General features: G+C 38.7%; 1 protein-coding gene across 1 annotated transcript in view; it reads left to right on the top strand.

Annotated features, from left to right (window-relative positions):
* LOC122464871 (protein eyes shut homolog) overlaps positions 1 to 20,227 on the top strand; it is a 32,101-nt gene extending 11,874 nt beyond the window's left edge. The window contains exon 4 of the mRNA XM_043541925.1: positions 19,963 to 20,227. Within this exon, the coding sequence (XP_043397860.1) occupies positions 19,963 to 20,227 (265 nt within the window). The remainder of the gene's footprint in view (positions 1 to 19,962) is intronic.
* The last annotated feature ends 280 nt before the right edge of the window (positions 20,228 to 20,507 follow it).

Raw genomic sequence — 20,507 nt, 5'->3', positions numbered from 1 at the left:
GGTTGCTCCCCAGACTTGGAACATGTCTTAGTAACACCATACAGTGGAATCGTATAACTTTGCATACAAAGTTGCCACACATATTTTACCAGGACAATGACGATCAGCAAATTATGAGTTTTCAAATGATACTTTAAAGACATTCTTTGCACAGAGATTATTGCACAGAGATTATACAATAGTGTGTAAGGGATGAATTCACTGGTACAGATGGTCACAAGTGGATCTGTAGAACAGTAAACAATGATATTATGTGCCTCTTGGCCGTTTGTCCTACAACAATGCTAACAAGTCTCACGGGACTGGATGGCTTTGGAAAATAGTAATGGGCTACAAGGCGTTTTGCATCTAGGTTACTGGTTTAAATCCAGTTCAGAGTCAAAACAAAAAAAGAACATACTTATCATTTGCTGACTTCTCAGTCGTTAGAAGGCAAATGATGTTGATGATCAAACCAGTTTCTGTGGAACAAGTACACACATTACTAAAACCATCAGCCCAACACTAACTGACTGCTTCAGCAGAGAGGCAAAAACTTGATTTAACATAGTCCTCCAAAACAAGGTGGAGGCAGATTACAGGAACAGTGCGTGGAAATTACAGTACAGTACAATCCTGCCATGTGCACAAGGATTTCTGATTCTAGGTGGCAATCCAAGCATTCTTTATGAGAACTGCAATATTTCTCTTTCAAAAATTAATGGATTTCTCAGGAGTACATGTTCTCAGTAGGTAAAATAATGCAATTTGTCATTTTGCTTTCCCAATCTACTTTAAAACTAAAAGACTAGAACAAGAACTACTGAGTATAACTACTGGAGTTACACAACTTTTTAAATAGATTGTTGCAATTTGAATGTCAGTCATAAAGGAGGTATCATTTTTGATAAGGGATATGTCAAGAGCCTTATTTGATATAAACTAGTTTTAAGAACAGATAGCAACAAACTGTCAATGTGATGAATAGAGAGTTAGACGTGTAACTCTAATTAACAATCATACTATGATCCATTTTAAACCTAGTATATTAATTTTCAAAGATTACTTACCACTATGTTCTTCATGCATTAAGTTTGCACCTTGATTATTCTCTAGAATTCCACAAAATGTGAAATATCATACCAGATGGTGTATTTCATGTATGGACATTCAATTTAAAATATCTTATCAAATGTGTTTTTCCTAATTTAAAAAAAATGAAATTCTTGTTAATCTTTGGCATGATGTGTCATATTGGGACTGCAGTGGGATCAGAAAGCTTGTAAAGCACTCAGGCTAGCTTTAAGCACCTTGTCATGCCCTTCTATCTGTCCCCTCTCCCAAACTGCTATTGGCCAGACCCGAGCTTTTTCCAAACAGCTAACAGGGATGGCAGAACCAGAATAGCTAAAGAAAAAGTTAGTTGAACTTGAACCAAAACTGATTTTTTTTGTTTTGTTTTTTCCTGACAAAACAAAGAACAAACCAAAATAATTTGGGTTGAACAAAAAGTTTCAGCTGTTGGTTTGAAATGACATTTCAAAACAATGTCAATTTGGAACATTTTAAAAAAAAAAAACTCTGTGTGTTGGCTGAAACTATTCACTGAATTCACAAAGTTTTGATACCCTGAAAAATCCATTTTTCTGCAAATTTACTATTAGCTGAAAAACTTTTTCCCAGCTCCAAATATGATTCAAACTCCTCTCTGGTGGAACATTACCAGGACATCTTCCAGCTGCCTAGTGTACTCTAACACCCAATCAGAGCCCCTCCCCCTCATCTATTTCTCTTCAAGGGTTAGGAGTACAAAAGAACTAGCTGTGCACATCACAGATAAAATGTCAACTGTGTATTCAATTCAATAGGACTGTAGTCTCCTATTTCCATGAAGGCATAATTCAATAGCAGACCCTTTTCAGAGAGAGCTGTGTATCTCAGGGTTTTAAGCTGTTGTCCATCACTGTAATATCTGAGCACCTTCCATGTAAAATTATAGTAGTAGGAAGTCTCTGGCACTTCTCCTTTTTTAGGTTAAAAGCTCTAGTGGTAGTGGTTTTGTTAAGTGTTTCTTTAAGGTTTTATAAAGATTAATTTTAAAGATATTGAGTCTAATTCCCCTGTTGCACGAGTGTAAATCAGGAGTACTTCTATTATAGACAGTGGAGTCACATAGGCATACAATCATTGTAAGAGAGAGGAAAATAAGGGCCTTGCCCTTTATTATTCCTTTTGGGCGCTTTGTGAAGATCTTCAGCATATGTAGCAGTTCTGGCTGAAGCAGAGAGGGACTTTTACAACTTTAATGGAAGCAGGAATCATGGTCATTGGTATATGGTTGGGGGCAAAAGGGTCATAACAATGTTCCCCAGGAGTTTCCTTTCTTTAACTTTAAGTTTTGCATGCCTTCTATTGACACGATGGTGTGCCAGATCAGGACTTCTGGAGGCAATGCGAACTCTTATTAATTAAAATAAAGTGCTGCATTTCCAAGGGTGCCAGTTCAGTTTGGATGAGTTATTATATCTGTTGGAAGTCAGCATGTCTATTGAAGTAATCCATTGTCAAATGCATATTGACCGCATTATCATACAACTGCATATACACACCAAAGGGAATAATAGAACTCTTGACCTTTTGTTCCCAAAAACTAGTGAGCAAAAAGAACATCTCCAGTGCCTGGGCCACTAGGGAACTGTAACATATACACATGTTTGAGATATCCCTTTCAGCTATACGTACACATCATTCAATTATATCATTTGCAGAGGGGGAAATGTATAGGACGGATTTAGCATGGCCTATGGATAGGTATTTATTTAATTATTCCTCAAAGTGAAAGATCCCTCCAAGGACAGGAATGTTTTGGAGTCTGCCTTGAGAGGGAGCCATTTCATTTTAGGTGTTGGATTTCTTTGGTATGTATGTTCCTGACATTCTAATCCTGATTAGGAGAAGAACATAAATTTGGGGGGAACTATACATTGTTACTAGAGTTGCAAAGTAGCTCTTTAATTACACTCTGCTTGTACTTACATAATTATGATCAATTAACTGTAGTTTTAATTAAATAAACCATGGCCCTGATCCCACAATCTGATTTATAATGGAGAGCGCTCACCCCCGCATAGAGCCCCACTGAAACAGCCCAATGGGACTCCACCCAGGTGCAGCAGTCTCCCTGCTTGGATCAGAATGCTGTAACAGGACCTAATAGATTATTTATACTTGTTGGTACCCTGATGTATTATTATGATTACAATTTTATTACAATGTTATGATAAACTAGTTTTATGCTTAAAACGTATCCTACTTTATAGAAATAGTTTTGAGGTCTGCATTTCAGAGAGAAAACTGATTTGGTTGATACTAAAGCCTAAATATCCTGCTCATTTTCCAGTATTCTTGACATATTCCATGTAAATTCTTATACAGTATGTATAATTTAATTTTGAATTAATCTCACTAACAAAGAGTAAAGTTTTACCGAGTTAAAATTGCACGACGACAGAATGGTTTGGAATATGAAACAGTCTATTTGTGTGATGCCAGCGTGATTATAAATGGTAAATATATTTTAGTTACATTTTGAGAAGCAAAAAACCCCAAAGCTACTGTTGGTATATCCTGTCTTTTGCTCAAAACTAGCTGGAAAATTTAAGGAGTTGGATTATATTTTTTGCTTCACACCTCCATACTTTTTCATTCTATTGTACATCTAGAATTTAACTGTAGAACCTAACTGGCATCCCTGTTTAAAATGCTAGTTCTGTGATCTGCATACCCATCTGTAACAATAATAGGCTTCTACTGCTAGTGAAAGAGGTGACTACTTTCCCCTACTTTGCTGTAGCTCTAGAAGGTACGTGGATATATGTTGTAATTTCTTAAGGAGTATTTCTGTAGTAACTTACATAACATCATTTCTGCAGAGACAACAGGTGCTTACAGAAACCACAGTGGAACTAAATAACCTTTTAATCCATTTATGAATGTGTGTACAGTTCATATTTCAGTTAGTATTTGAAATAATTAACACTGAGCAAACACAGTTAATCTGTTCAGAGTATTATTATAAATAATACTTAATTTTAAAAACTCACTACAGATACACTGGGAGGAATTCATCCTGTGCTAATGCTGAACCTGAGTGTTTCTTGTGCTTCCCCTATCAGTTGTTGGAGGCTGATTCAGGTACCAGCACCGGTTAGAGTAGCTACAGCACATGTCTAACTTGCTCATTGTCTGCAGTGATTGCTATGGGCTGTGCCAAGAGCCAGGAATCATGCATAGGAACTGTCATACTGGTCTGTTTAGTTCAGCATCCTACCTGACAGTGGCCAACACCATATGTTTCAAAGGAAGGTGTTAGAACTCCACAGTAGACAGATGTGAAGTAATCTTCCCCCATAGTAGGTCTAATACTGATCTCTAATAGTCAGAAATTGGCTTAACTCCTGAATCATGAGCTTTAACACCCATTCCAAAATGTTTGTTAGCATTAACTATGAAAACCCTGGTTATTATTATGTTACCCATGTAAATGTCCAATCACTTTTTGACTCTTGCTAAGTTCTTGGCCTAAACAACTTCCTATGTCAGTGAGTTCCACAGTCTAATTGCACGCTTCATGAAAAAGTATTTCCTTTTATCAGTTTTGAATTTGCCACCTATCAGTTTCATTGACTTGTTCTCGTGTTATGAGACAGAACAGAAGCTCCAGAACTAAGTTCTCTAGACCATTCATTATTTTATATACTTTTATCTCTGACTTTTATTTGTCTCTTATTTATCTCAATAGGTACCCCTGCACTGAGATTCCTGTAGGGGATGTGTTAGTGTCAGCTATGCTAGATCTGCCTCTGTGAAGAAGGATACTTATGCTAAGGGAAAAATTTCTGGGATGCAGGGCTTAATAACAAAGCCATCTTCAATGAAGTGTAATGCACCAATAAATGTAGCTGACTGTCCAAGCTTATGAGTTCAACCTTGTGCCCACTGAAGTCACTGCCAAAGCTGCCATTATATCAGTAGAGCTGGATCAGGTCCTATGAGCTCATTAATACCAGTCTTATGTTATTGTAAGTCCAATGATTTCCATGGAATTAGTCCTGGTTTACACCAGTGTACTTGAGAGCTGAATCAGGATCTTGCCAGCTCTTGTTTTATTTTGCCTTTGTCTTTCCCTTTTCCCTAGACTTTGGGTCTCACAGCTCTTTCTCTGCCACTGTCCATCATCCTTTGCAAACCAACAAAAATCTCCCAGATATCTCGAAAAGACATTATTAACCAGGAGAAAGGGGAAACCAAGACAAGTAAACTTTAAAAAAAAGACAAGCAACAAGCAGTTTTTCATGTCTGGTTTAATCTTTGGATTTATCTCTGGTGTCTATTCTTGGGGTGAATTAGTTGCACAGCTTGAGCCTAATAAGTAGAGATGGGCAGACAATGAAATGCCAAGTAGGACAGGAGTTGTAAAATACCTGCAGGTTATCGAGTAAACGCTGATCTCCCTGGAACCCAGTATCAGTCATGTATGTGGTCAACCTTCTGACACTGGACAGAGCAACAACAGCAGCATAATTGATAATAGTGTATCCCTCACACTCAAATGTAGAGAAATCAAGGTAGTGGGATGCCCTAAGTGCAGTCCTCTTTTATAATTTTTCTCGTTGATAGTGGGTTTAGTTTCTTGACACTGTTACTTGGTTACAGAGTGCTGCCTCACGGTAATAGGCTGGTGAGTTGGTACAGCTCTTTCTTTCCCACGTTTCCACACATCCAAAATGCAAATTACAGTCTCACATTCTCAGCTTGTTGTTGAAATATAACACAAATAAATCAGTGCACAAATACACCTGCCTGGTATAGGACAGTTAAATGAAACATGTTTATTTTCTCTTTTCCTTTCTTCATTTCCTAAATTAATGGGAAATAACTCTGCCATCCATGTAACTGTAGATAAAACTGTGTCAGAGAACACCTAATATGGCCAGTCCAAGACCCTCAACTCTGAAACAAACCAAATAGTCTGTTTGTCTGGCTTTCTTCTTATTAATGTACCCTTTCAGAGTACTGCAACAAAAAATGAAATCTCAGACTGTACCCGAAATGGCCAATATACTTTACCTAACCTTGGGAAAGACAAGATTTGCAATATCAATGAACATTTAATTTTGTTGTTCCCTTTTTAAATGGGGGATCTGTCCAATCTTTTATTCTCATTCACAAAGATATTTTTTCTGCTTCGCCGAGGACAGGAAAATCAGCCTGGCTTTTAGAATAACTAGAGCATGTTGTAAACAATGTAAGAAATGAGAAACCCTGACCACCTAATACAAAGAGGGGAATATTCTAGTCCTATTACAGTTAAGGGAAAATTTTTCATTGATTTTATTAGAGACAAAATTAGGCCCAGTGGCTGATTGCAAGAGCTACAGTCCTGTGCTTGTTATGTTAGTAATAGTGGGCTCAGACACAGTTCTAAGTGCGCATCAAGTACAAACGATTCAACCTCAAAATTGCATAAATACATTATTTTAGGTATCTAATACTGAGGCTGATGATAGCCATGTGATGTGCTGAAGAATCACATGATCAATGAAAAGTATTACATGGTTCTCTTCATAATGAACCAGCCTGCAGTGCTGTCACTGTTGTTGTCTGTTCTAAATCTGTTCTTTGGAAAAAGAGAACATTTGCCTGAAGTGTTGTCAATCTGATACCTTTCACAAGCACATGGTTCATACAAAAAAGGATTTTCAAAACACATTGCTATTCCCCTCTAACCATTTGTGATTTTTTTTATTGACTAGTATTTATGTGACAGATTGTTCCTTAGAAAGCTTGTTGCTTTGTTAAAAATGCTTCTAAGTATTACACAAAAGTAAAACAATTTTAAAAGTATTTTATAGAGCAGTCCCCTTATTTAAATGTTAATCTTTTGCCTTTAAAAGTACAGAACATTCCACTTAATTGACATATGCTTGATTGGGATAAGGCTGTTTTACAGGGACTTCTCCCAAGGAACTAATTTAGCCTAGTGATGAACAGCAATGGCTGCTGTTTTATCATAACAGAATTGGCATAAATTCCATATATTGAGGATTCATTTGACCAGAACAAAAAGTTTCTGTTTCCCAGCTAGGAACAGAGGGTGCCTGGACTATTTTTGGGGTGATACAGGGGAATAGAAGAGAAATAGTGATAGTAAGGAAAGCTACATGATCTAGATCAACCTTACACCTTCCTCCACACAGCAAACATACTTCTACTGCTGTAAGTGAAGTGGAGGGTAGCTCCCTGATCCCTTAATGTAGCTGGCCATAGAAGTGGTTCACATGTATATGATTCAGCCATCAGACAGCCAATCCAGACTTCTCTTTTCTCATTGCTTTTAGTGGATGGGATGAATGGATGCCTGAGCAGGCTGTAGCCTTCTGATGGGTAGAAGAATGGATCTGCTGAGTTACCAGGGTGTGAAAGAGAGATGTGGGAGTCACCAAGGGAGGGGGGTATATAAAAAAAAAGAAGAAATGGAGGGAAAATATTTTTAAAGAAAAATAATACACTAAAAGGAGGAAAAGAAAACCGAAAGAGAGAGAGAAAGGAAAGACAACCACACCTCTGATAAGGCATGGTATGTGGTGAGACTGAATACCATAATCACTGGGTTAAGTAGTACTTAACTAAATTTTGAAAAAGTATGAAATGTTATATATTAATATAAATACTTGTAATAGTTTCCAGATTCAAGGCATATCCTGTGCTGCATTCTGACCATTTCACATTGTGTAAACTCCCTTTTGATGGTTTAGTCCATCGTAGAGACTCTAATGTACTCTCTTCCTCCTTCTCTCCCTTCCCCAGTGTATATTGTGTGACAAGGGGGTTCTTGTGCTCCTATGATCCCTGGCTACCTAGACAGCATCTTGGAGGCATAGGTAGTGGACGTGTATTAGTGCTGCTTAGAGGCTGCTCTAACTTACACCAGTGATTGGGCATTTGCAGTAGTGTAAAGATTGCTTAAAGCCACTTTTGCTCATCCTTCCTTCAGTTCTGCAATTAGTACAGCTCTATCACAGCAGAGGATAACCCTAACCCTAAGCCCTAGAAGTTTTAATAAAGAACAGATCAAAGTGAATATCATTTTTGTTCTTGTATTTATTTTTTCAGTATCCTATTTTATTTAATTTAAAGTACTTTTAGATAGGACCAGCTTGAGACAATAAGCTTCCTGCTGGGATGTCCTAGTTACATTAAGATGGTTCTACTGTACTATGCAGGGGACTGGACTAGTTGACCTCTCGAGGTCCCTCCCAATTTTATGATTGTGTGTGAAGCTGCCAGAATATTTTAAGGCATAGATTTTGAGTAGAGAAATCACAGTAAAGGAGAATTTAATGTACAATAGTCAGGGTCATATCTAATACGACCATCACAATGATAACCGGATGAAGCCATGTTTTCTGTCAGCATATTCTTCATGATCTTCTCCATAGACTCATACTGTATGTGTAAGCAAGTTAAAGGAATGTCACAGGTCCAATCAACACCCCCCACATCTTCTGGGTCACTCACCAGCCACTAGAGCCCATGTGTTTTATGCCTCCAGAGTCTGGACAGAACCCAGACAATGCCCCTGTCTTGGGGTCCCCAGGAAACTCTTGCGGTGTAGATCCTCTATCTATCATGCATTCCTGAGAGTTCCAGCCCATTCAGTACTGATCTCTCCAACTCCCGCCCCCTATAACTTAACCACATCCTCTCCCAGAACTCCACCTGAAGGTGTGAACCTTCTCATTTATCTCTTACAGGGGGCACATGGTAGGTGTAACATACAAACACACTTTGCTTGGGATTCTAACATACTATTGCTATATCTTTAATAGCACTAGAAATATACACATCTATACAAAAATAGTAAACCCTACATGCATTTGCTTGCTTCAATTTCCTCACCATTCCAAATTGTTTGGGCTGGAGCCAGGGTTGCCTAGGGCTCTCCAGGGACCCATTGCAGTGCATGGCTTAGATTCTGAAACATGGAGTCTTTTTACCTCCAACTCACCTCTTCTGACCTTGTGCAATTCATCGTCTTCACTTCTCATGCTCAAAACTTGCTGTGTATGTTTTTTGGAGTCTTTTTGTAATCTGCTTTGTCAGCTCTGTCTCTTTGTTCTGCTTGGTGAATCTCCATTGTCTCCACTTCCACACTCTCTTTAGACAAGAGGAAAAAGTATCTTCTCCTAGCTTCAAGAAAGTCATTGTCCCAAGGTGTCTCACACTGAGTTCTAATGACCCACAATTGCCCCTGGTCTGGCAGAGACATGACACATCCCTGTCAACCTATGGTGGATACACACAGACAAAGCAGCATGTTGTAATTATTGGACCTAAAATTTACCCTAAACAACTGTGAAAAAGGATGTTAAAGTTCATAAGATAGCAACCTATGACTTTTTGCCTGCCTAAGAATTAACCATGGAAAATAGGTAACGTTATTTTCAATGAATAAATGTCATGAACAGGTGCAAGAAAAAAAGAGAGAAAAATTGAATTAGTCCAAACAAAAATGGCCTACTGATATAGGTCAAGGACTTGGCGAGATCATACTTGGTAAACAAGACAATAGGGGAACGAGGTTACCTATTCCAAGTTTGGCCTCATGGAGATGTATTTAGTCAGTGGACAAAACAATGAGGGTAAAATATGCCACCCTTTTTTACTCCTTTTAGGGATTTTTAAAGAGAGATTTTGGGTGGAAAAAAAAGAATAATCTTTCCCCCAGCTCATCTCTCAACTTGCCGTCATTGCAACTGACCTCAATTCATTTCAGCTTCCTTGAACTAAAGTTAGAAGGAGCACACCAGAATAAGGGACTTTCTTACTGACAGGAAGGCTGGCTGGCCTTGCTCACGGAATATTGTTTTCATTTGTGGGTGCTGAAAGCCATCACAATATCATGACATCCAGTCCTCAGTCCATCAGTGGGGATTATTAAGTGCATACATCACAGAGGCCTGTAAGATCCTGTATTGTTTTCCTTCCATTGTTCTGTTGCTTTCTAACTGCCCCTATGCTATCTCTCATTCTTTTGGCTTTTCATCAAATTCTGAAATCAACTATACTGTATTCATTCATGCCTGCCTTGTCTAAGGATAAAGTATACAATCAGATGATGTCCTTGACCATGATGTCAGCCAGGGTCCAAAAAACAAGTATCATGATCAACTTGCCAGGCAAAGCATCCACTAACTAAACAGTAGTCCAGTGCTCTGAAAAGATCAACAAAAAAACGTATTTCACCCATTTTTTTTTTCCTTTCTTGTTACTCCTCTGCCTTGTGTCTGTCTGTCAAAAACAGAATAAGTAAATGAATTTGCACAGCAGGACTGAAAGTAAAATTAACCCTTTCCATTTAATCAAAGAAAGGTTATTAATGAAAATAAGAGACGCTGATAGGGTTTGACTATGTTTGTTTTGCAAAATCACTCAATCACAGTTTCAATAATAAATGCATGTTTTAATTCATCGTTATTTGTGTGTGCATGTTTAAATAAATGAACTTTCAACTTGAATGAATGCTTTTGGATGTTTGCCAAGTAACCAATTAAATCCAAGGTCTCTGTAAAAAATAGCTCCAAACCTATTTAATAGGTTTAAATGTTGGACAGAGAAAGAGACAGAAAAACACTGTTAGCTTTTGTGGCCTTTGCCATATCATGAATGCCTGTTGTATTGATATTGATCTCAATTTTCTTAGAAACAACTTCATAATTGCTTAATATTATCAGCCAAAATTCATAAGTCATACATCATCATCCCAGGAACCAAATCATCACAAGGAACTTCACAGGGAATTTGTGAACAATCAGTTATCATTATTGACGTAGAATTCCATGAATTAGTTTGGGTAGAATTGCTAGAACAACAAAAGTAACACAAATTGTGTTTAAAGTTGTAATAAAATTATCTGATGCTTATTGAAAATGTTACTTTAATTCTACAGAATTCTTGTCAATAAATAGTCATGACAATTTTAAAAGATCTTGGTTCAGTTAAAAATTAGCTTTCTTACCAAGGTATTTTGTCACAAAGCTTCTGAGCAAGTTTGAAAATGGTCCTCTAATGCTTGACATGCTTTATATAACATAGTTTTAAGGAAGTGACCTGAATTCTGAGGCCCTATCTGTGCTACAAAATCTATATTTACGTATTATGCCCTAATTTCTGATCTTACCATGATTAGTTCTTAGATCTTTACCGTAGTTTATTGTGTTAAAATACAGTTATAATCAATAGTTATAATACAGTTTTGTCTTGCTTTTATCAGCAAGATGGACCCATGTCACAATGTTTAGGTATCACAACCACATATAAGTTCTGTGCTTAATTGTGGTAGGTTCTGTAGGTCATACAGGGCTTTAGAAGATGTTTTTTCAGCAAAACAAAACAAAAAGCTATTGTGATTAAGTGTAAGATTATAATTAGTCAATTGGACACAATGAACATTTCATTAGAATAGACATTAGATATGGTTGAAGTGATAACAAGATGGTATCAACAGAATACATTACTACTGAGACATTAGAACAGACATTAGGAGGATCATTTATGTAGAGGACAAGACCAGTACAAGACGGGACAAAAGAATCAATCATGATAGACTCCAGGAAATGTAGGGTGGGAGCCAGGTTTACAGTCATGAAGTACTCCTGATTAATCAGCAAAGTGCTGATCTGCTTAACATCTTGTGAAATCCCATTTAAATGGGATTACACGGGGAATAAGTTGGTATAGAATGTGTCTGACTGCTAAGAGAGACAACATGAGTGTAATGCTGCCACCAGGAAGTTGGGAAGACTCAGTTTCTTCTGATTTCAAGTACTAGGCAAAATGTTACCTTTCTGCCATCAGCCAACAGCAATTTGTGAACAGTCTGCTTCCATTCAATAGAGATTAACTATGTGCTGTAGCCAGATCAGGCAAATGCACTTCCTCCAAGCCTCCCTCCACTGTTTTCTCCTTTCAGATTCACATTGGACCTTGAAGGGGAAATCTATGGATACTAGGTTGTTGGAGAAGATGGGAGGTATTCCTAGAGAAATTGGCCTGAATGTGGGAGAGATCTGTGTGCACCATTGCTGAGCTAACCAGTCCTGAATCTAGCCCAGTCTTAGAATCATAGGGTTGGAAGAGACTTCGGGAGGTCATCTCTTCCAACCCCCTGTTCAAAGCAGGACCAGCCCCAACTAAATCATCCCAGCCAGGGCTTTGTCAAGATGGGCCTTAAAAACCTCTAAGGATGAAGATTCTACCACCTCTCTAGGTAAGCCATTCCAGTGCTTCACCACCCTCCTAGTGAAATAGTGTTTCCTAATATTCAACCAGACCTCCACGACTGCAACTTGAGACCATTGCTCCTTGTTCTGTCATCTGCCACCACTGGGAACAGCCTAGTTCCATCCTCTTTGGAACCCCCCTTCAGGGAAGGCTGCTATCAAATTCCCCCCCTCACTCTTCTCTTCTGCAGACTAAATAACCCCAGTTCCCCCAGCCTCTCCTCATAAGTCTTGTGCCCCAGCCCCCTAATCATTTTTATTGCCCTCTGCTGGACTCTCTCCAATTTCTCCACATCCCTTCTGTAGTGGGGGGACCAAAACTGGATGCAATACCCCAGCTGTGGCCTCACCAGTGCGGAATAGAGGGGAATTATCACTTACCTTGATCTTCTAGCAATGCTCCTAGTAATGCAGCCCAATATGTTGTTGGTTTCTTGACAACAAGGGCACACTGCTGACACATATCCAGTGTCTCATCCACTGTAATCCTCAGGTCCTTTTCTTCAGAACTGCTGCTTATCCAGTTGGTCCCCAGCCTGTAGCGGTGCATGAGATTCTTCCTTCCTAAGTGCAGGACTCTGCACTTGTCCTTGTTGAACCTCATCAGATTTCTTTTGGCCCAATCCTCCAATTTGTCTAGGTCACTCTGAGCTCTATCCCTACTCTCCAGCAAATCTACCTCTCCCCCGAGCTTAGTGTCATCTGTGAACTTGCTGAGTGTGCAATTCATCCCATCATCCAGATCATTGATAAAGATGTTGAACAAAACCATCCCCAGGACTGACCCCGGGGCACTCCACTTGATACCAGCTGCCAAGTAGACATTGGGCTGTTGATCACTACCCATTGAGCCCAATAATCTAGCCAACTTTCTATCCACCTTATAGTCCATTCATTCAATCCATACTTTTTTAACTTGCTGGCAAGAATACTGTGGGAGACCGTATCAAAAGCTTTGCTAAAGTCAAATATATCACACCCACCACTTTCCCCATACCGACAGGGCCAGTTATCTCATAATAGAAGGCAATAAGGTTAGTCAGGCATGACTTGTCCTTGGTGAATCCATGTTGACTGTTCCTGATCACCTTCCTCTCCTCCAAGTGCTTCAAAATGGATTCTTTGAGGACCTACTCCATGATTTTTCCAGGGACTGAGGTGAGGCCGACTGGTCTATAGTTCCCCGAATTCTCCTTCTTCCCTTTTTTTTTTTAAAAGATGGGCACTATATTTGCCTTTTTTCCAATCATCCAGGACCTCCCCGATCACCACGAGTTTTCAGAGATAATGGCCAATGGCTCTGCAATCACATCAGCAAACTCCTTCAGCACCCTTGGATGCGTTAGTTCCGGACCCATGGACTTGTGCATGTTCTGCTTTTCTAAATAATCCTTAACCTGTTTTTTCCACCACTGAGGGCTACTCACCTGCTTCCCATACTGTGCTGCCTAGTGCAGCAATCTGGGAGCTGACTTGTACGTGAAAAACGAAGCAAAAAAAAGCATTGAGTACTTCAGCTTTTTCCACATCATCTGTCACTAGGTTGCCTCCCCCATTCAGTGAGAATCCCGCACTTTCCCTGACCTTCTGCTTATTGCTAACATATCTGTAGAAACCTTTCTTGTGACTCTTCACATCCCTTGCTAGCTGCAACTGCAACTGTGCTTTGGCCTTCCTGATTACACCCCTACACACTTGAGCAATATTTTTTATACTCCTCCCTAGTCATCTGTCCAAGTTTCCACTTCTTGTAAGCTTCCTTTTTGTGTTTAAGCTCACCGAAGCATTGGCCACTCCTACCTCAATGCCCAACCAAAGCTTTTCGCAGTGCCTCCTCCCTCCCCAACTCCAGTGTTAACCCAGGTATCAGCAGAAATACTGATGCAATGAGTCTGTCAATAGGGCCTGGCTTTGGAGAATTTGATGAGGAGAAGAAGGGGTGTCAAAGGAGATAGGGCAAGAGAAATGTTGACTTAAAACTGAAACGGGCAATGTACACTAATTGTCATGTTTTTACAGAAATATGAATGTTCCAGAGATTTTTTTCCCACTTTATAGCTGTATTTGATTTTGTTGTAGAGACCCATTTTAGCCGTGCAGCAAATTTAAATATCAAATCAACCCTGCTCAAAGTTTTTGATAGCATTTTCAGTATGTTGGTGTTATAGAGGCCTGGGATATGAATGCAAGGTCATGTTCATTAGAGGCTAACATGAGAATACTACTTTTTCTAGGACATGTATAAGAGCCTTTTAATTACATAGAGATGGTTGATGCATATAACATTTTTACAGAAAGATAGGAAGAGCTCTTTGAAGTTCAGGTGTATGTCAAAGCTACATCAGAACAGTGTTTAACATAAAATACTATTTAAGCCTTATAAAAGAGTGATCTGGGATAAAATGATAACATACTTTAAACATCTTGGATTGTTCACAATCTAAGAAGGATGTTAATGTTATCAAAACATACAATAAGTTAATTGCCACCAAATCCCACAAGATTGGATTTATATTATATTTTATTCAAGCTAAGACATGTACACTATGTCAATTAAAACTGACCACACTCAGTGAAACTAGAGTAGTTCTTAGCAAGCTATTAGATGGACCTGGCACTAAGTTAAAAGAAATTTCAGTGGATGGAAACAAAGGCCCAGATACACACAGGGACGTAGACATAATATTTAGCATTTCAATGCCTAACTTTCAGGTGCCTAGGACAGTGGTTCCCAAACTTGTTCTGCCGCTTGTTTAGGGAAAGCCCCTGCCAGGCCGGGCTGGTTGTTTACCTGCTGCGTCCGCAGGTTTGGCTGATTGCAGCTCCCAGGGGCCGCGGTTCGCTGCTCCAGTCCAATGGGAGTTGCTGAAACGTCCCTCAGCCCATGCAGGGAGATGCCTATCTCTATTGCAATCCACAGCCAGGAACTCTTCTTCTGCAGTTTAGGTGCCAAAGCTGTTTCTGGTGAGAATGAGTTTGGCACCTGCCAATCTCCACACAAAATGGCCAGAAGGGAAATAGGACTCCTTTGTAAGCTTTATCCCCTTGGTTTGAGTAATCACCCAGGCTGTGGCAGAACCCAGTTCAAATCCCTTTTTCCCATTAGGGGAAGGAGGATACAGAAGATGGGTTCCCTACCTCTTAGGGGAGTGCTCTAATCACTGGTCTATAGAGCTCCCTTTTGCTGACCTAACTAATATTTCATTGTTCAATTATTTAACCAAAACAGAACAGCTTCTACAAGAGAGACTCATCTCGGAATAGTCCATAGTGCAGTGATTAAGACCCTCCCCTCAGATGGGGAAAACCCCTGTTAAAGTTCCTTTTTTCTCATCAGGCAGAAAACAGAATTAATCCAGAGTCTTCCAGATACTGGGTGAGTACCCCAACAACTGCACTAAAAGATTGAGCGAGTATGCCTATTCCCCACTCCCAGACATTTTATATCTACTGAATTGACCCTCTCCCCGCTCCCCCTGCCCCACCCCCGTGGTATAGACACTACGTTGCCTATCTTCCCCAATCTGTAGATTACGCTGGGGGCTAAGGCAGGAGATATGCATCTGGATGCCTAGAGCAGGGGTTCTCAAACTTCATTGCACTGTGACCTCCTTCTGACAACGAAAATTACTGCACAACCCCAGGATGGGGGACTGAAGCCTGAGCCCCCCACATGCCCCAGGCTGAAACCCTTGGGCCCCAGCAAGTCTAATGCCAGCCCTGGTGGCACCATTAAAATGGGGTCATGACCCACAATTTGAGAACATGCTAGTCTAGAGTGATGCAGCAGTATACGTGCCCAGAGGCTGAAGTTTAAAGGTATAAGGAACTTTTACAGCTGAAGTTTAAGTGCCAATTTAGTTTAAGTGCCTACAGGCATAGCTAGCAGCTGGGGTGGGAGTGGGAGGGTTAGGGAAAGGGTGTGGATCACAGTGGTGTCTAAAACTGGGACATAGGCACCTAAATCTGCGGTTTAAACACCATAAATCCCTTTGTAGTTCTGGGCCAAAGCTTGTACAGTCTAGATCAATTTTGTGTAAAAAAGTAAAATGCAGCCAATTTTTGATGAAGTGTAATAATATATTCAGCACTTTACAAACCAAACTTAATATTTGTTGTTTGATACTTCAAAAATATTTCTGTCCCACTTTATTTTACAGTTCCATTTATAAAAGTTTTGTAGAGGGTTAATAAATGATTAACAGATGTTATAAGTATGTTACAAACATGAATAGTATGTGTTATAGATGATCGTAAGCACACCGTTAGAATATGATAGATGATATAGATATAAATTATGGCTAGAGCGACCTGTTGAATTTTTGGAAGCTATAAAAAGTTATATCTGTTTAGTAAACAACATCTCTTAATCATTTAAAAATCCTTTATAATCCTTTATAATCTATAAATGAAACCTTAAAATAAAGGGTGACCAGTATTTCACTGAAGAAACACAATTTTATATCAAGAGCATTAGAAATACTTCTGTTTGTATGACTATATGTACACAGCAAATGCTGATTGAACAAAGGTTGTTTCAATACCATGAGATTGTGGATTTTACATTGGAAATGTTAAATTAATTGTGGGCATGAATAGCTATATATCTCAGCTACTCTGTTCCATGTAGTATGGAGAGTCTATTCTTTATAATGCTGTTTTCTAATCATGTTTTACACATAGAAAATAATTAGCAGCTAGTGTATATTTGAGAAAGCAGTATTTAACGGCCTGGCTAAGCAATTTTTTTTTGTATTGAAATGGCAAGGCTAAGCTCTTTTTTCTGGGAAATATTGTAAAATGAAGAGTCTATCCATGCAAATGATAGCTGGAGCTATCTGGTGAAGTGGATCTGTTTCATTAAACTGAAGGCATCCAGTTATAATGATAACTCTAGGACAAATATAGAACATGGATATTCATTCCAGCCTCAGTTTTTCTGGATTTGTGCACACCCTTGAAGACTGAAATATGATACTCATAACAACATGAGTTTTATTATAGACCAAAGAAACACAATAATGAAACCACCAGCATCGTAGTTATTTCTCTTAGTTATTTCCTGTATAGCTGATCTAGGGCATCATAAAATTAGAATAAAATCAAAAACAACAGAACATATATAGGAAAATAAACTCTTTAGTGATAGGATTAACTAAAATTAGGTGAATCCCTTTTTTCTTGTATTTCTCTTTCTCCTTAATTAGAGTGAAAAGACTAAAAGTTAAATAATACATCTTTTCAGTGTTAACACACAAAGTTTGGCATCTTGTGTGAATTTCTTGAACTCTAACTATATTGCAAATGTTTTAAATAGTAAGAGCCAACTTTTCAAAGATTGGTTCAATAGCTGCATCAACAAAATATGCCCACACCAACTGGTCCTGCAAAAACTCATGTTTGTGGCTGAAAAACAGTCAACTGTGTAACTAATTGTGTAACTGCAACCTAAGTACTAATCTGAGCACAAGTGTGGATTTACACAAATAACCAGTTTATAGGCATAAAAGTGTCCTTTGTGGGCTCAGTGAATGCATATTCAGCGTGAGGTCATTGAAATTGCTCCCACTTTTGAATATTTCTGTATTATAAATGTGTGAATGATACTTAAATTAGCAGGTATATTTACTTGTATAGAAGCAAACAATTAGAAATTGACATATTGTACTGAGCAAATTAAGGGCTTATGGCCCAAGTCCTCCCTCCCTGTGCACAATCCAAATAAACTAGCTTTGTGCAGGGGCTCTTTGCAGATGACAAGTGAAAAATATGTTTCCACCCCCTATTCCCCACAAGAACATGAATAATGCTACTTCATGGCTGCTCCTGCAACCCAAGGTTGTGATTCCACTAGTCATGCCACCCTCCTTTACTCAATCCATCCCCTCCACAATATGACCTCTATTTTTATTGAAAAAAATACACTGGGAAGGAGGGGAAATGGGAAGAAAAAAGGGAACTCTCTTCCCTTTAAACTCCTCTCCTTTTTAGGCTTTACATATTGTTCTCTAAAAAGTTTAATAAGCACAAGAAGAATCTTGATATTCTCCTCACTTGTTAGAATAACTAAACTTTTCATTCACAGACTGAAATTAGAGTCTATGTTTCTAGTATCAAAAACCTTTCAGTTCTGTGTTATGGTCATGTAAATCCTTTTGAGTAAAATAGAAAATCAAAAAATGAAAAGACAGGGGTGGAAAAGAAAATAAACAAAAAATATTACCCCTCATCCCAATCTTTCCCCTCCAAAAACATGAACCCCTCACCCACTCTACATTATTTCCTTTCTGAGGGCATAAAGAGCAAGAATGAAGGTTTTTTCACAACCCTAGAGTCCTGAGTCTGTTGAGGGAATTAAAGAAAGATCCCATATGATTCCAGTTCAGATGGAACCAGGTCCTGCCTACCTTGGAATGTTCCCTATATAGCCAGGGCTCAGCAGTTATAGTGACCCTATAGTACAAAGAATCCTCACTAGGGCCACTTGCACACCAGGAGGGCGGGTTTGCCCAAGGGGTAACCCCACAGAAAACAGAGAGAGAGAGAATCCTATTCTAATTTCACCTGCACGTCATTGGATTACAGCTCACAAAGATAAACATGACTGTAATAGTGAAGTGAGCTGTAGCTCACGAAAGCTTATGCTCAAATAAATTGGTTAGTCTCTCAGGTGCCACAAGTACTCCTTTTCTTTTTGCGAATACAGACTAACACGGCTGTTACTCTGAAACCTGACAGTTTTATATGTGCAGGATCAAGTGAACAGTCCAACGGATGTCTGTACTATTGTTTCTAATACAGCATGGACCATATTTCCAATACAGCATGCAAGCATTCTGTGAATATATCTGGATAATAAAGAACAGAGTGTTATAATGGACAATTGAAAAGCACCTGGGTGGGGGGTGGAAGGGAATCCAAATTCAAGTGATTTTGCTTTGACTTTTAATACTTTTCTGTTTGTTTTCCATAGATACTTGTGCAAGTAAGTTTATGGCCAGGAATACTTGCCAAAACAATAAATTTTAAATGACTATTGCCTAATATTTGTAGGAAATTAATTTTCAATTTGTAATAGTGAATATTATTACTGCAAATCTGACTCTAAAAGTTATTTGTAGCGTTGTATCTGTGTTGGTCCCTGGATGTTAGAGTGGAAAAGTGAGTGAGGTACTATCTTTTATTGGACCAACTTCTGTCGATGAAAGAAAGAGGTTTTCAAGCTATACAGATCTTTTCTTCTTCAGCTCTGTGTAGCTCAAAAAAGTTTCTCTCTCTCTCACCAACATAAGTTGGTCCAATAAACCACAATACCTCACTCACCTTGCCTCTCTCAATGTTATATTAATCCAATCAGGGAATAGAAACATACTACATAACCTATGTGTCTAGTTTAAACAGCCATGATTTTGATTATCAGATACTTCCAATTAACTATTGCAAGAAAACTACTGAACCAGAATTATTCAGTGAATAGTCTCAAATAATAAAAAAATCTGAGAAAATCACAATCCATTCATGGAGTGTTTCATAGTCATAAGACTCACACTTAATCAAATTAAAGATCATTTACTTACTCTATTATGATGCACAGAAGCATTAGTAGCTAATTTTGTTACTTTTCCCTTATGCATTTCAGGTGCATGTGTCCTCTGGGATACACTGGCTTCTTCTGTGATCTTGACATAGATTACTGCATTGGAAACCAGTGCTCAAATCATGGCTTCTGCCAGGACAACTTGAATAATTATAGCTGTCGCTGCATGCCTGGATATGAAGGACCCTTCTGTGAAGTGGAGATTAATGAATGTTCAAGTTCACCCTGCAAAAATGGGGCCACCTGTATGGATTTAATTGGCCACTTCTCATGCCAATGTGTCGCAGGCTTCAAAGGCAAGTTTTAAAATAGAAATATTCAACTTTGATTGGAAACATTTGGTTGTCTAGTTCTAGCTCGGTAACATTCTGATCATTGTTATTTTTAATCATGTGTATATTCCTATTTTGGAACAACATCAATTTTATTTGAATGCCTATAGAATTTCTTAGATTAGCTGTTCTAAATTTCCCTCTACTCCTCACCACATCCCCACTGTCAGCTTCTTTGGGTTAACTGTGGTGCTAATAAAAATGAAAAATGGGGAGTGGTCAGATTGTGGGAAAAAATCTCTCCCCCATGTATGT

Source organism: Chelonia mydas, chromosome 3 (genome assembly GCF_015237465.2).
Source record: "Chelonia mydas isolate rCheMyd1 chromosome 3, rCheMyd1.pri.v2, whole genome shotgun sequence".
NCBI classification, from domain to species: Eukaryota; Metazoa; Chordata; order Testudines; family Cheloniidae; genus Chelonia; species Chelonia mydas.
The sequence above is the reverse complement of the archived record's forward strand: the minus strand, read 5'-3'. Positions and strand labels throughout refer to the sequence as shown.